Genomic DNA, 24398 nt, shown 5'->3' with positions numbered 1-24398 from the left:
CAATGGTAACCCACAAGATAATGATAGTGGAGGATTCAATGATATTAAATGAGGGTAAACGTGCAAATAATATCAAGACAGGCAGTATAAGCTTTGTTAAATGTGTGAAAAAAGAAGATAGAAGCCAAAATTAACTTGGGTCCCTTTGAGAATGAAGCAGGAGATTAATAACAGAGAGCCAGGAAATGGCGGAGGAATTAAACTATTGCTTTACATCAGACGTAACCTTATCAAAACCCTTCTGAAAACCCAAAACATTATATCCAATGCTTTCCTTTTCTCTATCCTGCTCGTTAGCTCCTCAAGAAATCGAATAAATTTGTAAGGCATAATTTCCATTTCACGAAGCCATGCTGATCATGACTGATAATATGATGTATCTCTAAATGCTCTTTTTACTACACCCTTTATAATAGTCTAACATTTTCCCAATAACATATTAAGCTAAGTTGCCTACAATTGCCTGCTTTTTTGTCTCATTCCATTTCTAAATAAAAAAAACATTTGGATAGGAAGCCTTCCAATTCACTGGGATTTTTCCAGAATCCAAGGATTCTTCAAAGATTAAGACCAGTATATTCACTACCACTGTAGCTACTTCTTTTTATGTCCTGGGATGCATCCCGTCAGATTCAGAGGGCGTATTTATCTTTAGCTTCATTGGTTTCCTCAAGTGTTTTTTCCTCTGGTGGTAGTTATTGTATTTAGTTCCACTCCTCCTTTTGCCTATTGATTATTTAGCATCCCCAAAATACTATTAGTGCCTTCCATTGTGAAGACTGATATAAAGTAATAGTTCAATTCCTCTGCCATTTCCTGGCTATGTGTTCTTAATCCCCTGCCTCATTCTCAAAAACAGGCCAAGTTAATTTTGGCATCTCTCTCCCTTTTTACATATTCAGTGAATCTCATGCTGCCCATCTTGATTTCACTAGCAAGTTTACCCTCAAAGTTTACCATTCTTACTTTTGTGCTGTTTTGTAGATTTAAAAAAAACTTTCCCAATCCTTTGGCTTCTCACTAATCTTTCCCATATTGTACACTTTTACTTTCAATTTGATGCCATCTTTAACTTCCTGGCTCACCGCACTAATTCCTTTCTTATCCTTGTCCTAGAATCTTTCTTTCTCACGTGATAGATCTTTCTTGTGAACCAGGAACTATTTCCTTAAAGGTCTGCTATTGTTCCTTAACTGTTTTTACTGCTGAACTCCTTTCTCACTCCACTTCAGCAAGCAATGTCCTCATTCCTTTGTAACTGCTTTTATTTAAATCCGGCACAGTTGTTACTGACCCAAGTTTCTCCCACTTAAATAGAATAGTAAATTCTACCGTTTTATGGTCTCTGTTCCCTAGGAGATCTTTTACTCAGAGATCATTAAACCTGACTCATTACCTATCACTAGATCCAAAATACCCCTTCCCTAATTGGATCCACAACATAGTTCTAAGAAACTATCCCGAATATGCTCCATGAATTCCTCCTCATGGCTACCTCTGCCAATCTGACTATCCCAATCTACATGAAAGGTTAAAATTATCCATGATTAATGGACTACCATATTTACAGGCCCTCATTACCTACAGACTTATTTTCTGCCCTACTGTATATTATGTGAGAGATCTATGGACTACTCCTGCCAGTGTCTTCAGATTTATTTCTTACCTCCAAATATGTGGATTTTCCATCCTCCAATTCAAGATCATTTCTTGCTATTAAACTTATCACATCCCATATTAACAATGTTATCCCACTGCTGTTGTCGTTCCTCATCATTTCAAAAGGACATATCTCTGAATATTTAGTTTCCAGCTTTAAAACCCTTCTAACCAGGGCCCTGCAATAGCAATAAATGCAGGTTAATGGGAATAATCTTCCACCGCATTTTTTTTGTTCTATTTTCTATGTATGTTGAAATGAAGAAACATTTATTTTGTGATGTTTCCCCCATTTACTCCAATTTTGATGATTGTACACTCTACCCCTTCTTGTTCTGTTCATTATCCTAATAGTTGCTCTCTAACGCTACCATATCCTCTTGCTTTGTAAATCTTCCCCTCTCCCAAACCCTATCATCCCATCCCCATTTATTTAAAGTTCTCTTTACAATCCTACTTATGGATTTCCCAGGACACCAGTTTCCAGCATGGTTGAAGTGAAGCCCATCCCACCAGAACACCTCCAGTCTACCCTAATATTGGTGCCAGTGCCCCATGAACTGAAACCCATTCCACCTACTTCAGTCTTTGAGCTATGCATTTAACTACTTGATTTTAATTTACCCTATACCAGGTTGCCTGTGGCTCAGGTAGTAATCCAGAGATTATCATCTTGGAGGTTTTGCTTTCTTATTTAGCTCCTAATAGTTCAAAATCTTTCAGCAGAATCTCATTTCTGGCCTTAGCAATTTGGTTGGAACCAATATGGATGACAACAACTGGATCTCCCCCTGCTCTCTCTCCCCAGGTTCTTCTCCAGCTCCACAAAAATGTCCTAAACCCTGACACAGGGCAACGCAACCGTCAGGACTCCCATTGCAGCTGGGGAGAAGAGTATCGATCCCACTAATGATACAGTACCCTACCACAACTACACTCCTATTTTCTCACCCCACGTGAATGGCTCTGTGTACGAAGGTGCTGTGGTCAGTTTACTTCATCCTCCCTGCCACTTTTGCCTATATAGCTTGCAAGAAGCTTGTAATGCTGGACAATGACTGGGGCTGGCATTCCTCAATTGCAAGAGCCTTGGTACCCATATCTGTATGCCCTGCAGTCACACCCTGCTGTCCCTGATCAGACTAATTTTGAATTACCTCGATGAGGGGTGTGACCACCTTCTTGAGCAGTGTCCAGGTGATTCTCCTCTTTCCTGAAGTTGCACAATGCTTGCAGCTCAGATTCTAGCTCGTCAACTCTGACCCAAAGTCCCTCCACCTGCAAATACTTACTACAGATGCATTCACTCTGAATCACATTGGTGGCCAGTAGCTTCCACATACTGCAGCAGGAACACATAAGTAGTCCTGTCATCACTATCATACTTGCTTTTTTATTTTAAAGTACTCTAGATTCCTTGCTCTTTACACTTTAATATAATCATATCTCATTTTTACAAAAAGTGTTCTTATATTTTCCCAGCTATTTTTAAAAAAAAAGGAGATAAAAACTGAAAACCCAAACACAAATCTGAAGTCCTTGCTTTTACTTTAAAAAAAAACTAGAAATATTCACAAATCCTCCTTACCATTAACTTCTTTCCCTGCACTCATGTCGTGTTGTGGTTCATGGCATCACTCCCCTGCTGCTCTCACTATGGCTCAGTCTTCCAATCCATGCCTTTTAACCTCCCCCACTCCACTCTTACTCTGGGAGATTTTACTAATGCTTACTACAAGTAGTAAAGATCCTTTGTTCACCTTTGCAGCAAATTCCCACTTGAACCAAAATTTCCAGCAGCATGCTCATTCAGCCTTAATCTCAATCTATAGTCTCCTGCACATTGGCTGTGCTCCTTATATCAATGCTGCTTTGCATGGTAATTGTACTATTTATGTTCAGTGATGTGCAGTTCTGTGGCATCATTGCATGGTTGCTCCAAGGTCTTGTTGTTTATTATATAAACAAACATACCCTTAATGCAATAACAAAGTACTGGCAATGCTGAAAATTGAAGCAAACATAGAAAATATTGAAATTACCTGGCCCTTTCTCTCTCCAGAGGTGCTGACAGACCTCTCCATTTCTTACATAGAAATAAGGAGCAAAAGGATGCCATTTGGCCCTTTGAACTTGCTCTGCTGTTCAATTTGTTCACGGTAAATCGCTATCTCAGTACCGTATTCCCATTCTCTCTGAACACCACAGTCTTTAAATTCCAGAAATGACTTTCAGTTCTCATTCCAATTGTATTTCTAGTTACTTTTTGTAGCACTATAAACAAGACTAGACTTTGTGAATCAGCAGACAAGCAAGTAGAAGAGCTCTAAACAAAAACTAAAGATAAAAAAAGGAGTATGTTCCTTTAAAAGCCCAGTGTAATCATATTCAACTAAACCAACTCCACTGGTACAATTGGAATTCACACCATCTGTCCGTCACAAAATCAGGCAGAAAATCTCAGGCAGGCAGAGTAGTGGGAACATTCCTGGCTCCCAGTCATTACTTGGATGAACTCCCAATCTTACTACTTCACATACATGTAATCCTCAGTTAAACGCCAGCATAAGAATTCCAAACACTTGCGAGCTTCTCTAGGGTCCTAGAAGCTGGGATTTCACTCCAAAATATTTAAAATGAAGCAACATTGAGGTCTTTGTCCAAACTTTAGGAACCCTCAATTCTTCAAGACGAGTGAAGCAGACACAGAGAGGTGTCTTGATTTTAGACTATTTCAATCAGAATGATGTCAGCAGCCCAGAAGAAAGAAAAAAAAAAGAGTGCGGTTTTAATTTAAAAAAACTCATCTCCAGCTTCCAAACCAAGGTAGTAAATGGATAGGCTGAGGCTTCAGGATCCTGGAGCAACCTTGCAACAATGACACAAAGCTGTACTTTGCTGAGCATAAATAGCACAATGTGAGCGGAGTTAGGACATGGTCTCTAGAAGATCAGCCCTTACCAAAAGTAACTGTTATATCTACAATTGCCATGTACGGCAGTATTCTTTGTTAAATGTGCATTAAAGTGTGTTACTTTGAAATCTATGCTTGAAAATTGTTCTCAACTTTATTTTGTCCTCAACCAGTCAGGAACCCAAACTCAGTGTACCATCAAACTTCACGACTAAAAAAAACCAAAAAGGCTACTTGTTAAACTGTGGACAGTGACTTAGGGACATTTCAATTAAAGAAAAAGATTGAGATGAGACAGAGCATCCTTGTGCAGGATGGATATTAAATTAGAGGACAGAGTTAGACTCTCACTGTGAACAATATTACATGGGATGGAAACATTTGAATGAACAGTTGAGGCACAAGTTTTGTCTAAGAGGTATTTCACACTCCTTAAAAACAGAAAAGGACTTAACTGTACACATGACATTAGATGGGCAGGAAAGATAGCATTTACATTTAAACATTAACTTCTCAGCTTCCATCAATAGAATTACAAATGGTAAACATTAAACAAGACAGATTATTACAATTATTTTTGTTAAATCTGTGCAGTACCTGTCCTGAGGGTCAGTGGAGAGGGCTACAAATGAAAACAAACTGCTGGAGAGAAATTGAGTTACGAACATGAGTCACATTGGACTCAAAACGTCAACTCTCTCTCTTCATAGAAGCAGCTAGGCCTGCTGAGTTTCTCCAGCACTGTGTTTTGGTTTCGGATTCTCCTGAATCCGTAGTATTTTGTTTTTGTTACTGTGTAGAGGAGGCTTTATTCAGGATATAACCTTATGCAGCGTCTGAAAAAACTATTTTTAAAATCACCCGGTGCAGACACTCCTCTCTGGTACGTGGGAGTTGGACATGGACTTGCTGGCCCAGAGATAGGGACATTGTCACCGTACCACAAGAGTCCCTTTGGTTCAGAGGCTCGCAGAGGCACCTGGCAATTGATGAACGTTGGAAGCAGCTGAATCAGGCCTTTGTCCAGCCCTACAGACAGCATAGGTCTCACTATGAGACGGCATTGTTCAGGAGGAACCAATGCCACAAAAACACTTGTCCTTACCTCATAAAAAGCAAATGGCTACCAACATTAAAATCACTCAGCCAGGCTGAGGCCAAGTTCGATGTCTCATCGAAACGAGATAATCCAAAAGGATTCTACAAATAGATTTGAGCAAGAGAGCAACTAGAGAGAGAGTAGGACCCGTTAAAGGTCAACAAGGTCAACTTTATGTTGAACCTCAGATGATGGGAGATATTACAATGAACATTTTGCATCAGTTCTTACTGTTGACAAAGAAATGGAGACCAAAGAACTCAGGGAAATAAATAGTGATGTTTTGAAAATGGTTCACATGAGAGAAAAGGAAATGTTGGGAAGTCTTAGAAAATGAAGGTGGATAAATCTCTAGGACCTGATCAAATGTATCCCAGGAATATATGGGAGATTAGGGAGGAAATTACAGGGCCTCTTACAGAAATATTTGTATCTGTAAATACAGGTGAAGTCCTGGAGGACTGGGATGTGGCTAATGCTGTTCCATTGTTCAAGAAAGTCAGGAAGGAGAAGCCTGGAAATTATGGACCTGTGAGTCTGACATCAGTGGTGGGTAAGTTGTTTGAGGTGATTCTGACAGAGGGGATTTACATGCATTTGGAGAGGCAAAGATCGATTAGGGATAGTCAGCATGGTTATGTGCGAGGAACATCATGTCTTGCAAGCTTGATTGAGTTTTTTTTTGAGGAAGTAACCAAAAAGATTGAGGGCAGAGTGGTAGATATTGTTTACATGGACTTTAGTAAACTCTTTGACAAAGGTCAGCATAGTAGTCTAATTAATAAAAGATGGATCACATGGGATTCAGGGTAAGTTTGCCAATTGGACACAAAATGGGCTTGATGGTAGGTGACAGAGGGTGGTGGTGGAGTGTTGGTTTTTGGACTGGAGGCCTATGACCAACAGTGTTCCATAGGGATCAGCACTGGATCCACTTTTGATTGTCACTTATATAAATGTTCTGGATAAGAATACAGAAGGCATAGTTAGTGGGTTTGTGGATAACACCAAAATTGGTGGTATAGTGGACAGTGAAGAAGGTGATCTAAGATTACAAAGAGATCTTGATCAATTGGGTTAATGGCCTGAGGAGTGGCAGATGGAGTTTAATTTGGATAAATGTGAGGTATTGCATTTTGATTATATAAACAAGGGCAGGATTCATACAATTAATGGTAGGCCCCTGAGTAATGTTATAGAACAGGGAGACCTAGGGATTTAGGTTCATAAATCTTTGAAATTTACATCACAGGGTGGTTAAGAAGGCATTCAGCACACTTGCCTCCATTGCTCAGGCCATTGAGTAGAGGAGTTGGGACATTATGCTGAGATTGTACAGGATGTTGGTGAGGCTTCTTCTGGAGTACTGTGTGCAGTTCTGGTCACCCTGTTATAGGAAGGATATTATTAAGTTGGAGAGGGTTCAGGAAATATTTACCAGGATGTTGCTGGGAATGCAGGGTTTGAGATATAAAAATAAGACTGGAAAGGCAGGGACTTTTTTCACTGGAGCATAGGTGGTTGAGGAGTGACCTTATATAGGTTTATAAAATCATGAGGGGCATAGACAAGGTAAATAGCAAGGGTCTTTTCCCTTGTGCAGGGGGTTTGTTCAAAACTAGGGGGCATATTTAAGGTGAGAGGAAAAAGATTTAAAAAGGACATTAAAGGCAATTTTTTATTTTTACACAGAGTGGTTAGTGTGTGGAATGAACTGACAGAGGAAGTGGTGAATGCAAGTACAGCTACAACATTTAGAAGACATTTGGATAAGTTCATGAATAGGAAAGGTTTGGAGGGATATGGGCCAAGTGCAGGCCGGTGGGACTAGATTAGTTTGGGAACATGGTTGACGTGGACTGGTTGGACTGAAGGGTCTGTTTCCATGCTGTATGGCTCTATGATTTAGATCGCTGAAAGGCAAAGCAGGTTTTGTGGGCTGATGGAGCAGATTCTGCTCCTATATCTTTTGGATTGGGGCTTATACTTCGACCTTCTGATAGGAGTGTTACCACTACACTTTAAAACAGAGACCACACAACACCAGAGGATAAAATTGATGAAATGGAGTTTGATATTGTGACTATACTTGCAAACAGCACCAGTGGGAACCAAGTTGTGGTACAAACTAACTTTACCTCAGACTCTAGGTAGGGCAGAGTAAAAACACAAACATCCCCCTAAGTGTTTACTCAGGACTTGTGCGCATAGAGTCCAACTGTTCTGAAAAGGGAGGGCATGAATTCAGCAAGTCAGTGGATGCACAAAACCACAGAGAGCCGACATGACAAACCAATTCCAACTCTGAGAACAGATAGCTGTTCATATGCTGCATGAGAAACAGTCCAACCCCAGAGGACAGATGCTCCCTGGGAAACAAACAATGCCATGTAGGAATATTTAAAATCTTATGAAAGATTACATTACTAATCCCAAGAAGCCAAAAACATACCACTCAATCAATTGCATATTTTCCGTCCCAGGAATTATTCTACTTTGACTCCATTTGCCCAAATCATTGATTTTTTCCCCCACGGAATTAAACAGCCTGAGCTCTTTAATGTCCCTTTCAACTCTTGCAAGGTTTTTGCAAACAAACAATTAGTTTCATTTTTCAACCGCTTTAATCAAACACTGTGTTGCTTCAAATCACTCTTGGTCTGTTATCTAAATACAGAATACTTCAGCTCTATTATCCTATGATTTTGCAAGACCCTAAAATGGAGATTAGAACTTCGCAAAACTCATTTATGTCATCGAAAGAACTCTTTGATTGGGATGACAAGGATGAGAGAACCAAGGGTAAAAACAGTGACCAAATTCGGGTAATTGAGGCTTTGCTACCATAAAATCAGACAGCATAGAATGAGGCCATTCAGTCCATTCTGTTCACTGACTCCACATGCTTAGACCTTAATGAGGAGTTTATTAACAAGTATCTTACCACAGGACATATGAAAAAATACCAATATTTCACATGCTCTGAATTACCATTGCCTACACTGTATTTAAAAAAAATAAGGAGACTCTTCAGCCCATGATGCTCGTGCTAGTTTTCTGAAAGAGTTCTCCAACTACTCATTTACCCAGCCTTTCGCCAAGGCCCTGCAATATTTTTTCCAAGTACTTATTCATATCCTTAACAGAAGTCCTTAAGTCTTTTTCCAAAGCCATTGAGTAATATGTTCCCAATTGCAACCCTGATATCAAGACGATACCATTCAGCCCCGACCCTTCCTCAACTGTGGTGTTCAGAAACAGACATAACACTCCAGTGTAGACTGAATCAGTGATTTATATAGAATTAACATGTTTTTCCTTCATATTTTGTGCTTCTATTTCCAAAAATGTCTAAAAGAAAACTTTAATAAATGAAATGATCATAATGTCCTGTCCATATAGAAGAAGATTTGTGTTTAAAAACAGCTCCAATTTCCACAAAAAATTCATAAGCATCTTCAGTGACCCCAAGCTTCTTATTTCTCCCCCGCAAGAGTGCAGATTAATTGGAGCCTTCACCCAGTGAGAGATTTTTGATGCGAGAGAGAATCAGGAGGTATGGTACAAACAGAAAAGAGATGAGGTACAGATACAGGGTTTAACTTAAACAAAAACAAGCTGGAGCAGGCCACCTGGCCTCCTCCTGTTCCTACGTAAATCAATAGCGTTTGTTGCTGGTCTCACTCATGCAAGAAGAGCATAATGTTGTATTCAAGCTTCTGCCTAGTGATTTACAAAGGGATGTTCAAATGATAAAAACTTTCATTAGCAAGTTAGTTCACAGATGACAATACATTCAAGATAACAACTGGGTAGACAAACCAGGAGAGATTAAAAGGATTTGTTCCCACATGTTATGAAATGCAAAGTTATTGTTATGTTCCAGATTAAAACCATTACTTTCTCCTTTTTTTAAAGAAAAGACTGTGAATCCTAGGTACAGGCCAGCACATCATTGAAAATACAAATAATTTAAATTTTGGTTTAGGTTAATCATTTAACTGAGAACAAAAGGAGGTTCAAATTTGGCACTTTAAAAGCTTATTTGTTTCAAATATCAACTCTTAGTTAGAAAGGCTTTAACAAAACCCTTCTGGAAGTCTGATCACAAAAAGGTCAGCATTGGTAAACCCTGCAGGATATTAATATCCTGTAATGGATGATCAACCAGAACAGAGTGCCAAGCAGTCTGTGGCCAGTGTTCTGCACAACAGGTTTACATTTGAAATGTTTCAGATTTGGGTTATCCTGCAAAAACACGCACACGCACGCACGCACATACATACGAAACGGAGCACATCTAACAGCATCTGTTGACAGAAACTAGTTAATGTTTCGTGTCTTATGAACCTTCTTCAGAAAAACCTTCCCTTCAAGAATAAAACACTAGACCTTTTCAAAGTTAATGAAAAATCAGGAAGCTTTATTGAAAACAGCTCATTGAATGAAGTTAATAGAACAGCAGCTATCCACATGTCTGATGTACTAACAGGTCCATCTTATGATGGTTGGACACCTCCTGGCACCATTAGTTTCTTATTTTATTGCTTTTTTCAACCCATATTTAACCACAATTTCTCCCAAAAATGTTAAATCACTGGCTTGTGTGCCAGGCTACAACATACGGGGCAGTCGGTGGGTCAAGCAAAGATTCCCTCAGTTCATGACCCGGATTCCAATTCAACTCAGTCCAGTAGGAGGTTCCTAAAAAAAAAACCACACACAAAAAACCTTAGACTATATGGCTTGTGCGTGAGGGGAATAGGACGAGGGACAGATAGACAGAGACAGAAGCTCCACCCTCTGTTGAGTCGCAAACTCAAAATGCAGTCATTGGTAGTTACAAGTTGAGTGAATTTTGGAAATATTCTAATGCACAAAACTGTGACTGTAACCTTAAAAGTTCAAGTTAATTAACACAAAAAAAAATCCTGCTTCTACAGTCCTGCTTCTACCTTTCCTCCCACCAATGGGTCCATTTGCCACTGCACATTCTCAGTGATCTTTGGGTTACTGAATGCAGTTCATTGGCTATACTCCAGAAACTTCCATAAAATAAGACAGCTTAAGTATAAGCTATGAAAAAAAAAACAGTTACTATCAGAGTTCAAGCGACTGAAAGCAAGTTTGGCCTTTGACATGGAATGATTAGTTTGCAGCATCTCAATTACTCTGAACAGGCCAGAAAAGGCTTTGTTTCAACATAAAAAAATGTCAGCACTGTTAATATTACTGTTGGAAGTATCAACCTAGACTGTGCAACATTCCAGAATGGGACTTGCACCCATGACCTAACTCAGAGGTGACAATGTTATGCACGGAGTGTCAGCTAACAACTAATTAATCTATGGTTTCAATGAAACCAATGCTTACAATAAAAAATGCATTGAGAAATTAAAAACTAGAACATCTCAGATACGAAATGCAAACCAAGTTGGTGAAGGTAAACTTGACAACGTCAGATTCTCAGTTACAACAGAAAAACTGCTTCTGTTCCCTCACAATTTCTTCACTCTGCAGAAAAAGAGTCAACAACATGTATTTATCTTTGAGGAGTGGCCCAGCACAGTCAAATCTGTCAGTTAAACATAATGCGAATGAAACACACAGTCATTTTCTGTTTCAAAGATATTATTTGATCAGATCTAGATCCAATGCAGAGGCACCACTTCCTCAAATTTATATAATCTATTCCTCTACACCTGTTCAACTTAATCCATCTTACTTTCAGTATAAATTACTTTCCAAGTTACACACTGTCTGACAATGGGCTGGCACACAACAAGATTAACTTCATTAGTACTCAGGAACCTAAACATTAAAGCCTAGTACAGATTGACCGTTCCAGATCTGCCCTCAGATGTGATCAATATTGACAGAGGAGAAAGAATGACAAAGGTCGCCAGTAATGGCATCTGCCTCATCAAAGCAGAGGAAGAATAACAACATTTCAGAGCACAGCATCTGATGTATTACGCACAACTCGCAAGTGTGTCATTCATCAAGTACATTTCAAAATATTCAATGACCACAATAAGAAGACTTTTAGAAAAAAAAAGCATGGGATGTAGGCATCATTGACCAGGCCAGAAAGTATTATCCCCAAACTTGCTCGCTCTGGGGAAGCTGATGGTGAACTGTCTTTTTGAACCACTGCAATCCCTTTAATGTAGATCCTCCCTAACAGCATTGTTGGGTGTAAGTTTCAGGATTTTGACCCAGCAAATGAAGGTACAAGAAGGTATTTCCAAGTCAGGATGGTGAGTGGTTTGGAGGGGAATTTTCACATACTTACTGCCCTTGTCTTTCTAGGATGAAGTGGTTGTTTGTTTGGAAGACAATTGCAATTTAAGCTTAGGATACCCAGAGCAGATTGGAAGAAGGCAACTGACACATTCTGGCTCAAAACATGGGAGAAGGATATGTGCAGCAGCGACAGGCCAGTCAGTTTAACTTCAGTGAGGAGGAAACTTGGAGAAATAATAATCCAGTTGAAAGTTTTGAAAATGGTGACTTGGACCGGCGTGGATTAATAAAGAAAAGTCAGCAAAAAAACAAAAAAAATGGTTCAGGCCAAACAATGTTTGACTAACTTGGTTGCATTTTTTGAAAATGTAAAATGGACAGTGAAGGTACACTGTCTATTTCAACTTTCAAAGATACTTCATACAGTCTCATGCTTGATAGCAAAGTTGATGTTCATGGGAGGGAAAAAAAGGCAGTATCAACATGGATATAAAATAGACTTCGATTGTTGACCTGAAGGCAGATGCATGGGTGTTGGGATCTAGTGAATAGTCAAAGTGTTGTGACCTGATACTATGGGATAGGCAAGGAGGCAGGTCCCAAGTATTCCTCAACCAAGGCAAACCAGCACTGTTCCATTAATCCAATCCACACTAGTCAGCTAGCTCACTGAGGTTAACAGGCCCACACAAAATTGGCTAAGGGATTTAAAAAAAGAGTAAATTGCTGCTTTTTCAGATTGGATGGAGGGAAATAGTGTAGTTTCTAGGTTTCAGTACTAGGAGGACTCCTGTTTTTAAATTTACACTAACAACTTAGACTTAGGGATATGGGAGACAAATCTGGAACTTAAAGATGAGAAAAACTGGAGAATGCAGTAAAAACATTGGGGATAATGGTGGTAGGCTTCAAGAGGACACACTCATTGAATGTGCAGACACATGGTAGATGAAATTTAACAGCAAAGTACAGGTGATACGTTTTGGTGAGGAGGAGGAGAAACAATTAAAACTGCATACTTCTAAAGAGAATTGAACAGAATACACCTTCTGTACTGACCTTTGAAGGCGGAGATTAGCAAAGCAGTTTCTGTAGCAAAACTCACATTGGAATACCATGTTCATGTTAGAAAAAACAAGACGACTTTGGAACGAGTACAGAAATGATTTACTGCAACATTTCCAACATTGATCAGCTATAGCTATGTCATACATTGGAAAAGCTGGGACTGTTCCTTCTGGAGTAGAGAAGGCTATGAAGAGATTTGCCAGCATTGTTCAAAATCATGAAAGATTTCATTTGAATAATTAAAAGGAGAATTTGCTTCCAATGGTTGAAGGGGCAATAATCAGTGGATGCAAACTTACAGGGCATTAACAAAAGAACCAAAAGCCAAAATAAATTGATTGGGATGGGGAATGCATGGTCTATTGCAGTAGGATTCACAAATTGACGGATACTGGGACTGATGAGATTGCCAGCACAGACCCAATGGGTCAGTTGGCCTCTCGGTGTTTTAAGATTCCATAACGAGATAGCTATTTGTACCTGAACTGGAGTTTTGTGGATATGTAAAGACATTTCATTCATATTTTTCATTTTGCACTTATCAGGACAATTGGCAAGAAATACTCAGTAAAAGGAAACAGTATTTTTATGCTGTATGAGAAGAACATACTGATTGATTGGGAAGTGAACTTGAATTGACAGAGGCATTACAATGGAGAAGGCACCAGTTGAATAATGATTTGGATAATGACTGTCAGGTAACTGCCAAGTTTTGTTTAAATTTATACTGGACACATTGCAAGCCTAAGGAATGAACCAATCTGAACCAATGACCAGAGAATGGCTGCCACCTATTTTGCTGAGTTGAAACCAGTGCAGTGAATCTAACTTCATCCCGCCCCCTTGACCTGTTCGTCCTCCCTGGACTGACCTATCTCCTCCCTAACTCCCCACCTACACTCACTTTTACTGGCTCCATCCCCACCTCTTTGACCTGTCTGTCTCCTCTCCACCTATCTTCTCCTCTATCCATCTTCTATCCGCCTCCCCCTCTCTCCCTATTTATTTCAGAACCCCCTTCCCCTCCCCCATTTCTGAAGAAGGGTCTAGGCCCGAAATGTCAGCCTTCCTACTCCTCTGATGCTGCTTGGCCTGCTGTGTTCATCCAGCTCTACACCTTGTTATATCAGATTCTCCAGCATCTGCAGTTCCTACTATCTCTGAAACAATTTTAACCCCACTGCGAAGCCTCTTCTAAGGATGCCTACCCTGAAGAAGTTACCCTCCTCCCTCCAGAAAAACCTCAGTGGATCTCTCTCCCACTGCAACTCTCTCGTAATCTCTTCGGCCTTGAAACTGCTCGACCACGTCCTGAAGCAAACCAGGTACTACAGCCACATTCACCTTTGTCCCCCTCCACCCACACATCAACGAATGCCGCTCACGCTTGGACGTTGAACAGTTTTTCCGCTGCCTCCGCGCTTACTTCTTTAATCGCTTACTTCTTTCTATCCACCTCCCCCTCTCTCCCTATTTATTTCAGAACCCCCTTCCCCTCCCCCATTTCTGAAGAAGGGTCTAGGCCCGAAACATCAGCCTTCCTGCTCCTCGGCCTGCAGTGTTCATCCATCTCTACACCTTGTTATATCAGTGAATCTCTACATGTTCTCTTTGTCTGCAAAACACAAGGCTCAGTATATTAACATATGTAGCTTCCATAACACACAACTGTGCCACATTACAAGGCTGACTGACTTTGCAGAAACAAGAGAAAGAACATCTAGACACACTGCACCTGTTTCAACAAAACAAAACAAGACAGGAGACAGGCAAACTTGGAAAGAACAGTCCAAATTAATTTTGGAACAGTTGATTATTTTCTCATTTGATATTGCCACCCAACCCACCACCACATGGCTATTTACTTCATAACAGCAGCCAAGTCCAAGTAACCTCTTCACTAGTCTCAAGTCAGGAAGTTCCAGGCTCACATATTTATTCCTGATGAACAGATTTATTTGGATTGAATCAGTTGGAACTACACTGCAACCAAGATTCAACACATTCAAAAGTCATTTTGAGTTAACACCATGTAAATGACTGGAGTCATATTCCCCAACAGTGATTGTCCATCCCTAAATCGCAGAGGAGAAAGTGATGGGGAGCTGCCTTTTTGAACTACTGCAGTCCTTGTACATAGGGAAGGCCACAGCGCTGTTAGGGCACAAGTGGCAGGATTTTGATCCAGGAACAGTGTTATATTTCCAAGTCAGGATGGGGAGTGGCTTGGAGTAGAACTTGCAGGTGGTGGTGTTCTCACTTATTTGCTGCCCTTGGCCTTCACAATGCTAGAGGTCTCAGGTTTGGAAGGTGGTCTCAGGAGCATTGGTGAAGTCCTGCAGTGCATCTCTTACATCCATTGCTTCTCAAATCACAGCTCTGCAATCAGTTCCCACTCTCACTCTCTGAGACAGCTGACTGACATTTTTTTAAACCCCCTGTATGTATTGCGAGCCCGTTGATCAGAATATATATTGTCAATATATAAATACATTATTTACAAGAAATCAGTGTTGGAAACCTACCAAGCAGTGAAGATTTCCCATTCTTGTAGTCCCACAGAATAGAGGGTTTAATGAACTCAAAGACCCAGACAATGTGGTGGGCTGTAGAAGGTTGTCTCACACTCTGATATCTGCCAGATCTTAATCTCCAATCTCCACTCACTAGGATTGCCTGGGACAACTTTCAAACCTGGGCTCTAACTCAGACTCACTCAGCCAACAGCTCCACCCAAAAGCTCCAGCTGCAGGTGATATGTTACCCTCTATCCTCAGGTCCTACCAAAAAGGCTTTTGAGATATACCTCAATGCAAACTGTTCAATAAAAGTAGAACCCATGGTATCCAAGGCAAAATAGTACATTGGATCCAAACTTGACTGAAAGGCAGGAAGCAGAGTGTGATGGTACACAGGGATATTTCTGTGAGTGGAAGCCTGTTTTTAGTGGGGTTCCTGAGGGCACTTGCTGTGTGTGGTTAACATTAATGATTTGGACTTAAATGGAGGGGTATGATCAAAATGTTTATGGATGACAAAAGATTGATAGGATGATAAATAGTAGGGAGGATAACTAAACTGCAGGAGGATATCAACAGACTGGTCAGGTGGGCAGAGTAGTGGACAAATGGAAAGAAACCTGGAAAAATGAGGGACAATACTGTTAGTGAGAGCTAACAAGGCAAGGGATTACACTGTAAATGGTAGGACCCTGGAAAGTACTGAAGATCAATGGGACCTTGGTGTGCATTTCCATAGATCCCTGAATGTTGCAGGGCAGGTAGTTAAAAGGTGGGTTAGAAGGTATATTGAATACCTTGAATGTGTCTCTCACATTTCCCGCAACTCATCCCTCACACCCCCTCCCCGCAAGAACAACCAAAACAGAATCCCCCTTGTCCTCACCTAACACCCCACCAACCTCCGGATCCAACGCATCATCCTCCGGCACTTCTGCCATCTGCAATCTGACCCCACTACCAAAGACATTTTTCCCTCTCCACTCTTATCTGCCTTCTGGAGGGACCACTCTCTCCGGGACTCCCTTGTCCGCTCCACACTCCCCTCCAGCCCCACCACCCCCGGCACTTTTCCCTGCAACCGCAGGAAGTACTACACCTGCCCCTACACTTCCCCCCTCACCCCCATCCCAGGCCCCAAGAAGACTTTCCACATCAAGCAGATGTTCACCTGCACATCTGCTAATGTGGTATATTGTATCCGCTGTTCCCGTTGTGGCCTCCTCTACATCAGGGAAATCAAGCGGAGGCTTGGAGACCGCTTTGTGGAACACCTACGCTCGGTTCACGACAAACGACAAACGACTGCACCTCCCAGTCGCGAACCATTTCAACTCCCCCTCCCATTCCTTGGATGACATGTCCATCCTGGGCCTCCTCCAGTACCACAATGATGCCACCTGAAGGTTGCAGGAACAGCACCTCATATTCCGCTTGGGAACCCTGCAGCCCAATGGTATCAATGTGGACTTCACAAGGTTCAAAATCTCCCCTCCCCCGACCGCATCCCAAAACAAGCCCAGCTCGTCCCCGCCTCCCTAACCTGTCCATCCTTCCTCCCACCTAAAGCCCCACCCCAACCTCCTACCTACCAACCTCATCCCCGCCTCCTTGACCTGTCTGTCTTCCCTGGACTGACCAACCCCCAGCCTAACTCCCCACCTACACTCACCTTTACTGGTTCCATCCCCACCTCTTTGACCTGTCTGTCTCCTCTCCACCTATCTTCTCCTCTATCCATCTTCCATCCGTCTCCCCCTCTCCCTCTCTCTCTATTTATTTCAGAATCCCCTGCCCCTCCCCCATTTCTGAAGAAGGGTCCAGACCCAAATGTCAATTTTCCTGCTCCTCTGATGCTTCTTGGCCTGCTGTGTTTATCCAGCTCTCCACCTTGTTATCTTATATTGAATACTAGCCTTCATTAGTCAAGGCATAGAGTGAAAGAGCAGGGAGGTCATGCTGGAACTGGATAAAACACTGATTAGACCACAACTGGAATACCATCTGCAATTTTGGTCACTTCTTTACAGGAAAGATGTAGTTGCACTGAAGTGCTGAGGAGACTTAACAGGATGCTGTTTGGGCTGCAGGGTCTGAGGCATGAGGAATGAATGAACGGACTGCTGCTCCAAGGAAAACAGCCCCAAATATTAAAGGTGTATACAAGAGAGTGTAGAAGATTATGGGAGCATTAGATAGAAACACTGCCTTCGTACCCAACCTATTAGTAGAGGGGTTAATAACCAGGGGCATAGCTTTGAGATAAGAGGTAGAAAGCCAAGAGAACTGTTCAGGTGAAGTTCTCATTTACATGAGGGTTTCACAGATTCATACAGTACAGAAAAGGCCCTTCAGACCATCCAGTGTTCTAATCCCAATTTCCTAAACTTGTCATATATCCTTGAGTGTTGGGAGTCTGGAATTCACTATAGGAAAGGGTGGTCAAGTCAGACACTGTTGTAACATTTAAGCCGCATTTTACATGTTCACTTGTGTGCTCATAAGCTCCAGCGCAATGGGCCCAAAGCTGGAAAGTGCAGTCAGATCGTTGTTGATGAGCGTGAACATGATAGATCAACAGCCCCTTTCCGTGCTGTTAATGTCTATGACGTTTACACCAAGTCTCACTCTGTGCTTGCTGAATAACATTGCTCAATTGGGAGCCAAAGTCTTGATGTTAAAATTCTCATCCTGCTTTTCAAATCCCTCCATTATATCACTCATGCCCACCTTGCCAATCTTCAACCTCACCACCTCCAGATCTCTGCACTCCTCCTATTTTGGTCTCTCTCTCTAATTTTATAATTGCTCCACGATGAACGTCTCTTCAGCTGCCAAAGTCCAAACATTTTTAGGTATTCCCTCCCTCACTTTCCCTCCTTAAAGACAGTCTATTCAATTTAGCTCCTTGAGGAGTCTCTGATCACCTTTCCTAATAACTTGTGGTTCATGATTCACAAAGTGTTATCAAATAAAATTTGATCATCTTATTACTTTAAAGGCACTGTAGCAATTCAAGTTATTGTCATGATTACAACATGTTTAAACACAGCAATCTGGTCAGGAGTCACACGTGATCATTTCAAGGTTAGATTGATTAGTAGTGCATCAAAAATGTCCTATACATCCTGGTGAAGTCAATATAGTGTGGAGCTGGCGGAACATAGCAGGTCAGACAGCAGCAGGGAAGCAGGAAAGTCAACATTTCAGGTTGTGACACTTCATCAGGACTCAGGGTCCTTACCCAAAACATCGACTCTCCTGCTTCTCTGATGCTGCCTGAGCTGCTGTGTTCCTCCAGCTCCACATTGTATTGACTCTGACTCCAGCATCTGCAGTTCTTGCTATTTCCGACATCCTGGTGAATCCTTGTCCATGTCCCCAGGGTTACTCATTCAGTGTTGCTGAGGTAAGTTCTAGCCCTGAGCTACCCAAGTAACAACTAGTTGCCAAAGAACACCCACAGCAGCTTACTGCTCGGACATCAGGAGCATCCTGTCCAGATCCTGATTTAATGGAGCTCATACAGGGCACCAGCCTATATACAAACCCTCCTTCACTTCTCTGACACACATTCAACCCTTGGGGCAACGACAACCCTGTTTAAGTCTCAATATCAACACCCCTTAAATAGGGTACTAGAGTACCCTCTTCCCCACTCCCCTGCCAGTGTGTTACTCCCCAGCCCCTGTGCTCTGCCAGCTGAGGGCACAAGCTAAAGCTCAACTGAGGAAAATAAAGCTCAATTATAGCGACTGTTAGTCCAGACACAGACTGTGACAGTCGCTCACACTCCAGGCTTCCTATAATTACAGACAGGATAAAAGTAGAAACGAAAAAATAAAACCGCTTTAAACATAGGCACTTGGGAGGAAGCTGAGAGATAATATACAGGACACGAGTTCAGCCAATTCACAAACTTCTAACCCTGTGGGAGACAGCAAATCCAGCAAAGTTATCCTTTCCTGAACAGTTCAACATCAACAGTTTATTCAGTCCTCTGCGTTATCAGTACCTTATAATAGGCCAACTGTAAGTAGTTATAGACGATACGTTTCTGGAACTCATGTGCAACCTCCTCACTGACCCTATACATAGAAGCTGGACCCATTCGCCGTGACTCACACTCCTGGATACAATGAGCTCTTCTTAAGATAACTGCAAAGGACACGAGATTGGGTTCGGCTGCTTCCTGGAGTTTATGCTGCTTCTCACACTGCAGCCGGCACTGTACTTTAATACTCCTGTATTGTGCATAGCTGCGAGTAGCCTCTTCCATGTAGTGAACAACACCTTCCCAATCATTTCTGTAATACGCCTGGATTCCCTCCTCATACAGCAAGTCAAACGGTTTCAGCACTTCCTGACACTGCACAGTGCAGAGGGACAGCGTGATCAGAAATGTTCTCATCATTGTTTCTTTGCCCCTCCACCCATTCACTCCAGAACTGCTGCTGATTCTGTGCAGCTTGTTAAATACACTACTGAGCCCAAACCAAATCAACTCCGAGAAATAGATGCAATTCAGGCCGATTAATCATTTCCAGATGGTAGCTACACAGAGCTCTCAGGCAAGAATCCCTGCCATCTAGATGCAGGAATGTCAGATTCTAACAGTAACCAATCTCCGAAACAGTGAACAAAAGATTTGACAGAGAAATAGGCCAAGGCGGGGAGGGGTGGGGAGGTGTAATGAAGGGAAATATTAAATTAATAGGGCGGAAAGAGAGAGATGGGACACTTGGAGAAGATTTTTTTAAAGGTTTGTGTAAGTGAATGAACGGATGGAGGAATCCGAGTGACAATAAGGGGAAGCTGCTGGAGAAGCATTTAGGAATAAGCCCACATAGGGCAGAGGTGCAGGCTGAAGGCTAAGCTATAGAAAATCATCAAGTAAATCAGGTTTTTTTGGGGTGAGGGTGTTTTATCTGCAATTTCTTTCAATGTAAAGCAGAGGTGAATAACCAAGGGAACAGTTTCAATGTAAGGAAATGGGCCTTAGAGAGGATGTGAGTGAAACAAATTTCACCCAGAAGGTTGTGGGTATCTGGAACTCAGGCTAAAAGTGTATTAGAGAAAGCAACCCTCAAACGACTGAAAAATTATTTAGATAAACACTTGAAATGCCGTCGTGTGCAAGTCTACAGGCCACGTGCCGGAAAATGGGATCAGAATGGATGGGTGTTTGATAACCAGCATAGAGACAATGGGCCAAAGGGCCTCTTCCTTGAGTTATGACTCAAGGACAGACGTCAATCTGTTTAATTTTAAGACATTTTTTCGCAATCTGATGGAGAATTATGGTCTAAAGACTTATCTGCACCATTCCAGTTTTACTGCAATAAGCAGCCTCCAAGGCACTTTCAGGGACAGGGATGACCCACGAATTGTGGAACCCTAACCCCCTACCCGGGCCATATTGGTGTATGTAATCATTCAAAGGCTTCTTAAATGCCTCAATTGAACCTGCCTCCACACATTTCCAGGCAGTATATTCCCAGACCTTAACCACGTGTTGTGTGAAAAAGATTTTCACACATCACATTTACTTTGTTTGCAATCAGTTTATTCCCTCTCATTTTTCATTATTTTATGAGCATAAACAGTTTCTCCCTATCTACTGTATCCTCTATCTAAACTTCTCTCGAATTTCCTCTTACTCTTATCTTTTCAAAGAGAAGTCCAAACCTCTCCAATCTATCCCCATAACTGAAGTTTCATTTCCCTGGAGCCATTCTGGCAAAACTCTTCTGCGTTCTCTCCGATGTGTTCACATTCCTCCTATAATGCGGCACCGAGAACTTTACACAATACTCCAAATGAGATCCGACAAATGTCTTATACGAGCTTACCCTCCTATTCTATCCCCTACTAATAAAGCCAAGGACATTATATATTTTATTAACTGCTCTCTCCACTTCTCCTGCCAACTAGAAAGATATTTGCACATATATACCTGGATCCCTTTGCTCCTGTGCACACTATAGAATTGTAGCCCCTATTTTGTATTGTCTGTCCATGTTCTTCTGAGCAAAATATATCATCTCACGCTTCTCTGCATTGAACTTTATCTGCCACCTTCTGCCTCCTTCTGCCCCCTCCACCAACATATCAATTTTCTTTTGTCCCTCTCACAGTTTACAATTCTGCCAAGTTTTATCTCATCTACAAACTTTGAAATTTTCCCCAGAATACCAAGATCTATATCAGGAAAAGCGAGGGTCCCAATGCCAAACCCTGAGGAACTCCACTACAAACAATTCTCCAGCCTGAAAAATATCCACTATCTAGTCAGTTTGTATTCACATTGCCACTGTCCCTTTCATTCTATGAGCTATAACTTTCCCCACAAATCTGTGGTTATCGAACACCTTCTGGAGGTTTGTGTGCACCACATCAATAGTGTTACCCTCATCGCCCCTTTCTGGTACCTCTTTGAAACTCTTCAGCAAGCTAGTTAAACCCAATTTCCCCTTTAGAAATCTATGCTTGTTCTTCCTAACCAACCCATCTTTTTCTATGTGATTATTAATTCTACCCTAAATAATCATCTCTAGCAGCTTCTCCATCGCTGAAGTTAAACTGGCTAGTCTGTCATTGCTGAACTCATTCTTACAAACATTTTAGTACAAAGGTGTGATGTTTGCAATTTTCCTGTCTCCTCAACCTCCTCTGAGTCTAGGGAAGACTGAAAGAGTACCAGTTCCCCTGCCACTCTTATTCCCTTCAGTGTCTTTGGATACATAGCTCTTATGCTTTGTAGCATTTATTAAACTTTGGGGCTAGGTTTTCTCTTAAATCCTCCTTGTGCTGGTTCACTCTGTTGTGGTGATTCTCAGTGATGCTGGGATGTGATTTCTGAGACAGAGGTGGAAGTTGTCTTCTCAATCTCCTGCCCATCAATAACTCTGATGGTGAAAACATATTCTATAATTGTGAGGATGGATAACAAAATGACAGGATTCAAATCTTTGTTATTCTGCAGTAATGCTCTTATTGTCAGCACCCCTCAATTTATTTGTTTTCTTAAGTATATTGAGGTGGACTAGTAACATGATTGAATTTGTATTCACATGAAAATCCCTTAAAATGTCCATTTGCAAACTGTGGGCCATTGTCTGAAATTAAAATGCCCAGAATGCCATTCATTTATTGGATTCAATTCAATCGTCCTATTACAGCCTCTGGATTGAAGTTGTTTATGCAGTTTACCCCAATTCACTTTGAGTAACAGTCTATAATGATGATAAAGATCTTACCTTTGAATCAAACAAATCCATTCTCGGATGCTTCCGTAATCTTGATGGTAAAGATGATGACAATAGTTATTATTTCTTTCTCTTGGCTATTCACAACACACAATCATTTCCAGTACAGAGTGAAGTCTTCAAGAAATCGACAGGAAAATATAAGGCAGATAAAAATAAACTATTTCCACTGGTTAGGGATTCTAGATCAAGGGGGTATAGTCTGATATTTAGGGCCCTACCATTCAGGATAGATGTTAGGAAGCACTCCTACACAAACGGGTGGCAGAGATTTGGAACTCTCTTCCACAAATGACAGTGGATGCCAGATTAGTTGTTAATTTTAAATCTGAGAAAGATAACTTTTTTTGTTAAGCAAAGATATTAAGTGATATGGGCTAAAGAAAGGTATACGGAGTTAGGCCACACATCAACCATAATCTAATGAATGGTAGAATGGGCTCAAGGGGCTGAATGGCCTACTGCTGTTCCTATGAATGATACCAGGCCACCACATGGGTTGTTGCTTGCCAATTTTGTAATTCGCAAATGGTCCTGAAGGATCTCAAGTCAAACACTAAGAAATCACATTAATAGTGAGATATCTGCACTGTTCAAAGTCCTTGCATAGTATTGCATTATTAGATATATAGTCTGGCTATTCTTTTAGTTAGAATTTCAAGTTTAGATACACCCCACATCCTGTTCTGGTACTTTCTGTATTTCTTGCAACTTCCTCTCACATGCTGACAAGTGTTTATCGACATCTGATCTGTAAACTTCAACCTTTTCAATGAAATCTAAATCTGTTAGTTTTACTCTATTCAATGGCATTGCCAACCATCTGTTAACATTTGGTACATTCCCTACGCATATTCAATAGTGGATCATATCCCATCAGCCTCAGCCTGAATTGTTGAATTATGTTCAGGTCATTGCGATCTTCTTTGTATTCAGAAGAGTGACCAATGGTCATGGTCAGTATCTACCTTGAGCTGTACTCATATGTACCCTGAAAAATTTTTGTCTATCTACATTACTGCTAAGTCCTCTTTCCGAATTGTGGTGTTAGACCAATCTGACTCTATTAGTGATGTAGGGGCATAGTGAACTGATTTACACTTTCTATGTCTTGCAAATGAAAGAGGACTGTCCCCAGTTCTGGTGAAGATGGATCAGCTACTGTTATACCTGGTAGATGTGGATCATGGTGTGGCAGATCCTCTGTAGAGTTCAAGAGTTGTTTGACTTTGTCAAATGCTCTTTGCCAGTTGACAGTCTGACACTATTTTTGACCTCAGTGTAAAAGTTGTTTCAATGATCTCTGCCAGGCCTGGTAAAAACTAACCCACTTAATTCACCACCTCAAAGAATCTTTGAAGTTCTGTGTTGTTCCTAGCTGGTAGAAATTCTTGCAAGGCTTTAGTTTTCTGAGGATCTACTATGGCTCCAGTATTTCAGATATTATGTCCAAAAGAAGCGTTATCTTCAATTTTGCAGACTCATGTTTCTTGTTCAGTGTTAGCCCAGTTGGCTTGATGGCTGCTTTGTGATGCAGAGTGATGCCAACATATAGGTTCGATTCCTGTGCTGGCTGAGATTAACATGAAGGATCTCCTTCTCAACCTTTCACCTGAGATGTGGTG

The 24398-nt window shown here is 41.3% G+C and overlaps 1 protein-coding gene across 1 annotated transcript in view; it reads right to left on the bottom strand.

The window, feature by feature from the left end:
- Positions 1–19965, bottom strand: part of p3h2 (prolyl 3-hydroxylase 2) — a 130099-nt gene extending 110134 nt beyond the window's left edge. The window contains exon 1 of the mRNA XM_048604332.1: positions 19521–19965. Coding sequence (XP_048460289.1) covers positions 19521–19919 — 399 coding nt within the window. The 5' untranslated portion in view covers positions 19920–19965. The remainder of the gene's footprint in view (positions 1–19520) is intronic.
- Between the last annotated feature and the right edge of the window lie 4433 nt (positions 19966–24398).

The sequence above is a fragment of the Rhincodon typus genome, chromosome 13 (assembly GCF_021869965.1).
Source record: "Rhincodon typus isolate 14 chromosome 13, sRhiTyp1.1, whole genome shotgun sequence".
NCBI classification, from domain to species: Eukaryota; Metazoa; Chordata; class Chondrichthyes; order Orectolobiformes; family Rhincodontidae; genus Rhincodon; species Rhincodon typus.
The sequence above is the reverse complement of the archived record's forward strand: the minus strand, read 5'-3'. Positions and strand labels throughout refer to the sequence as shown.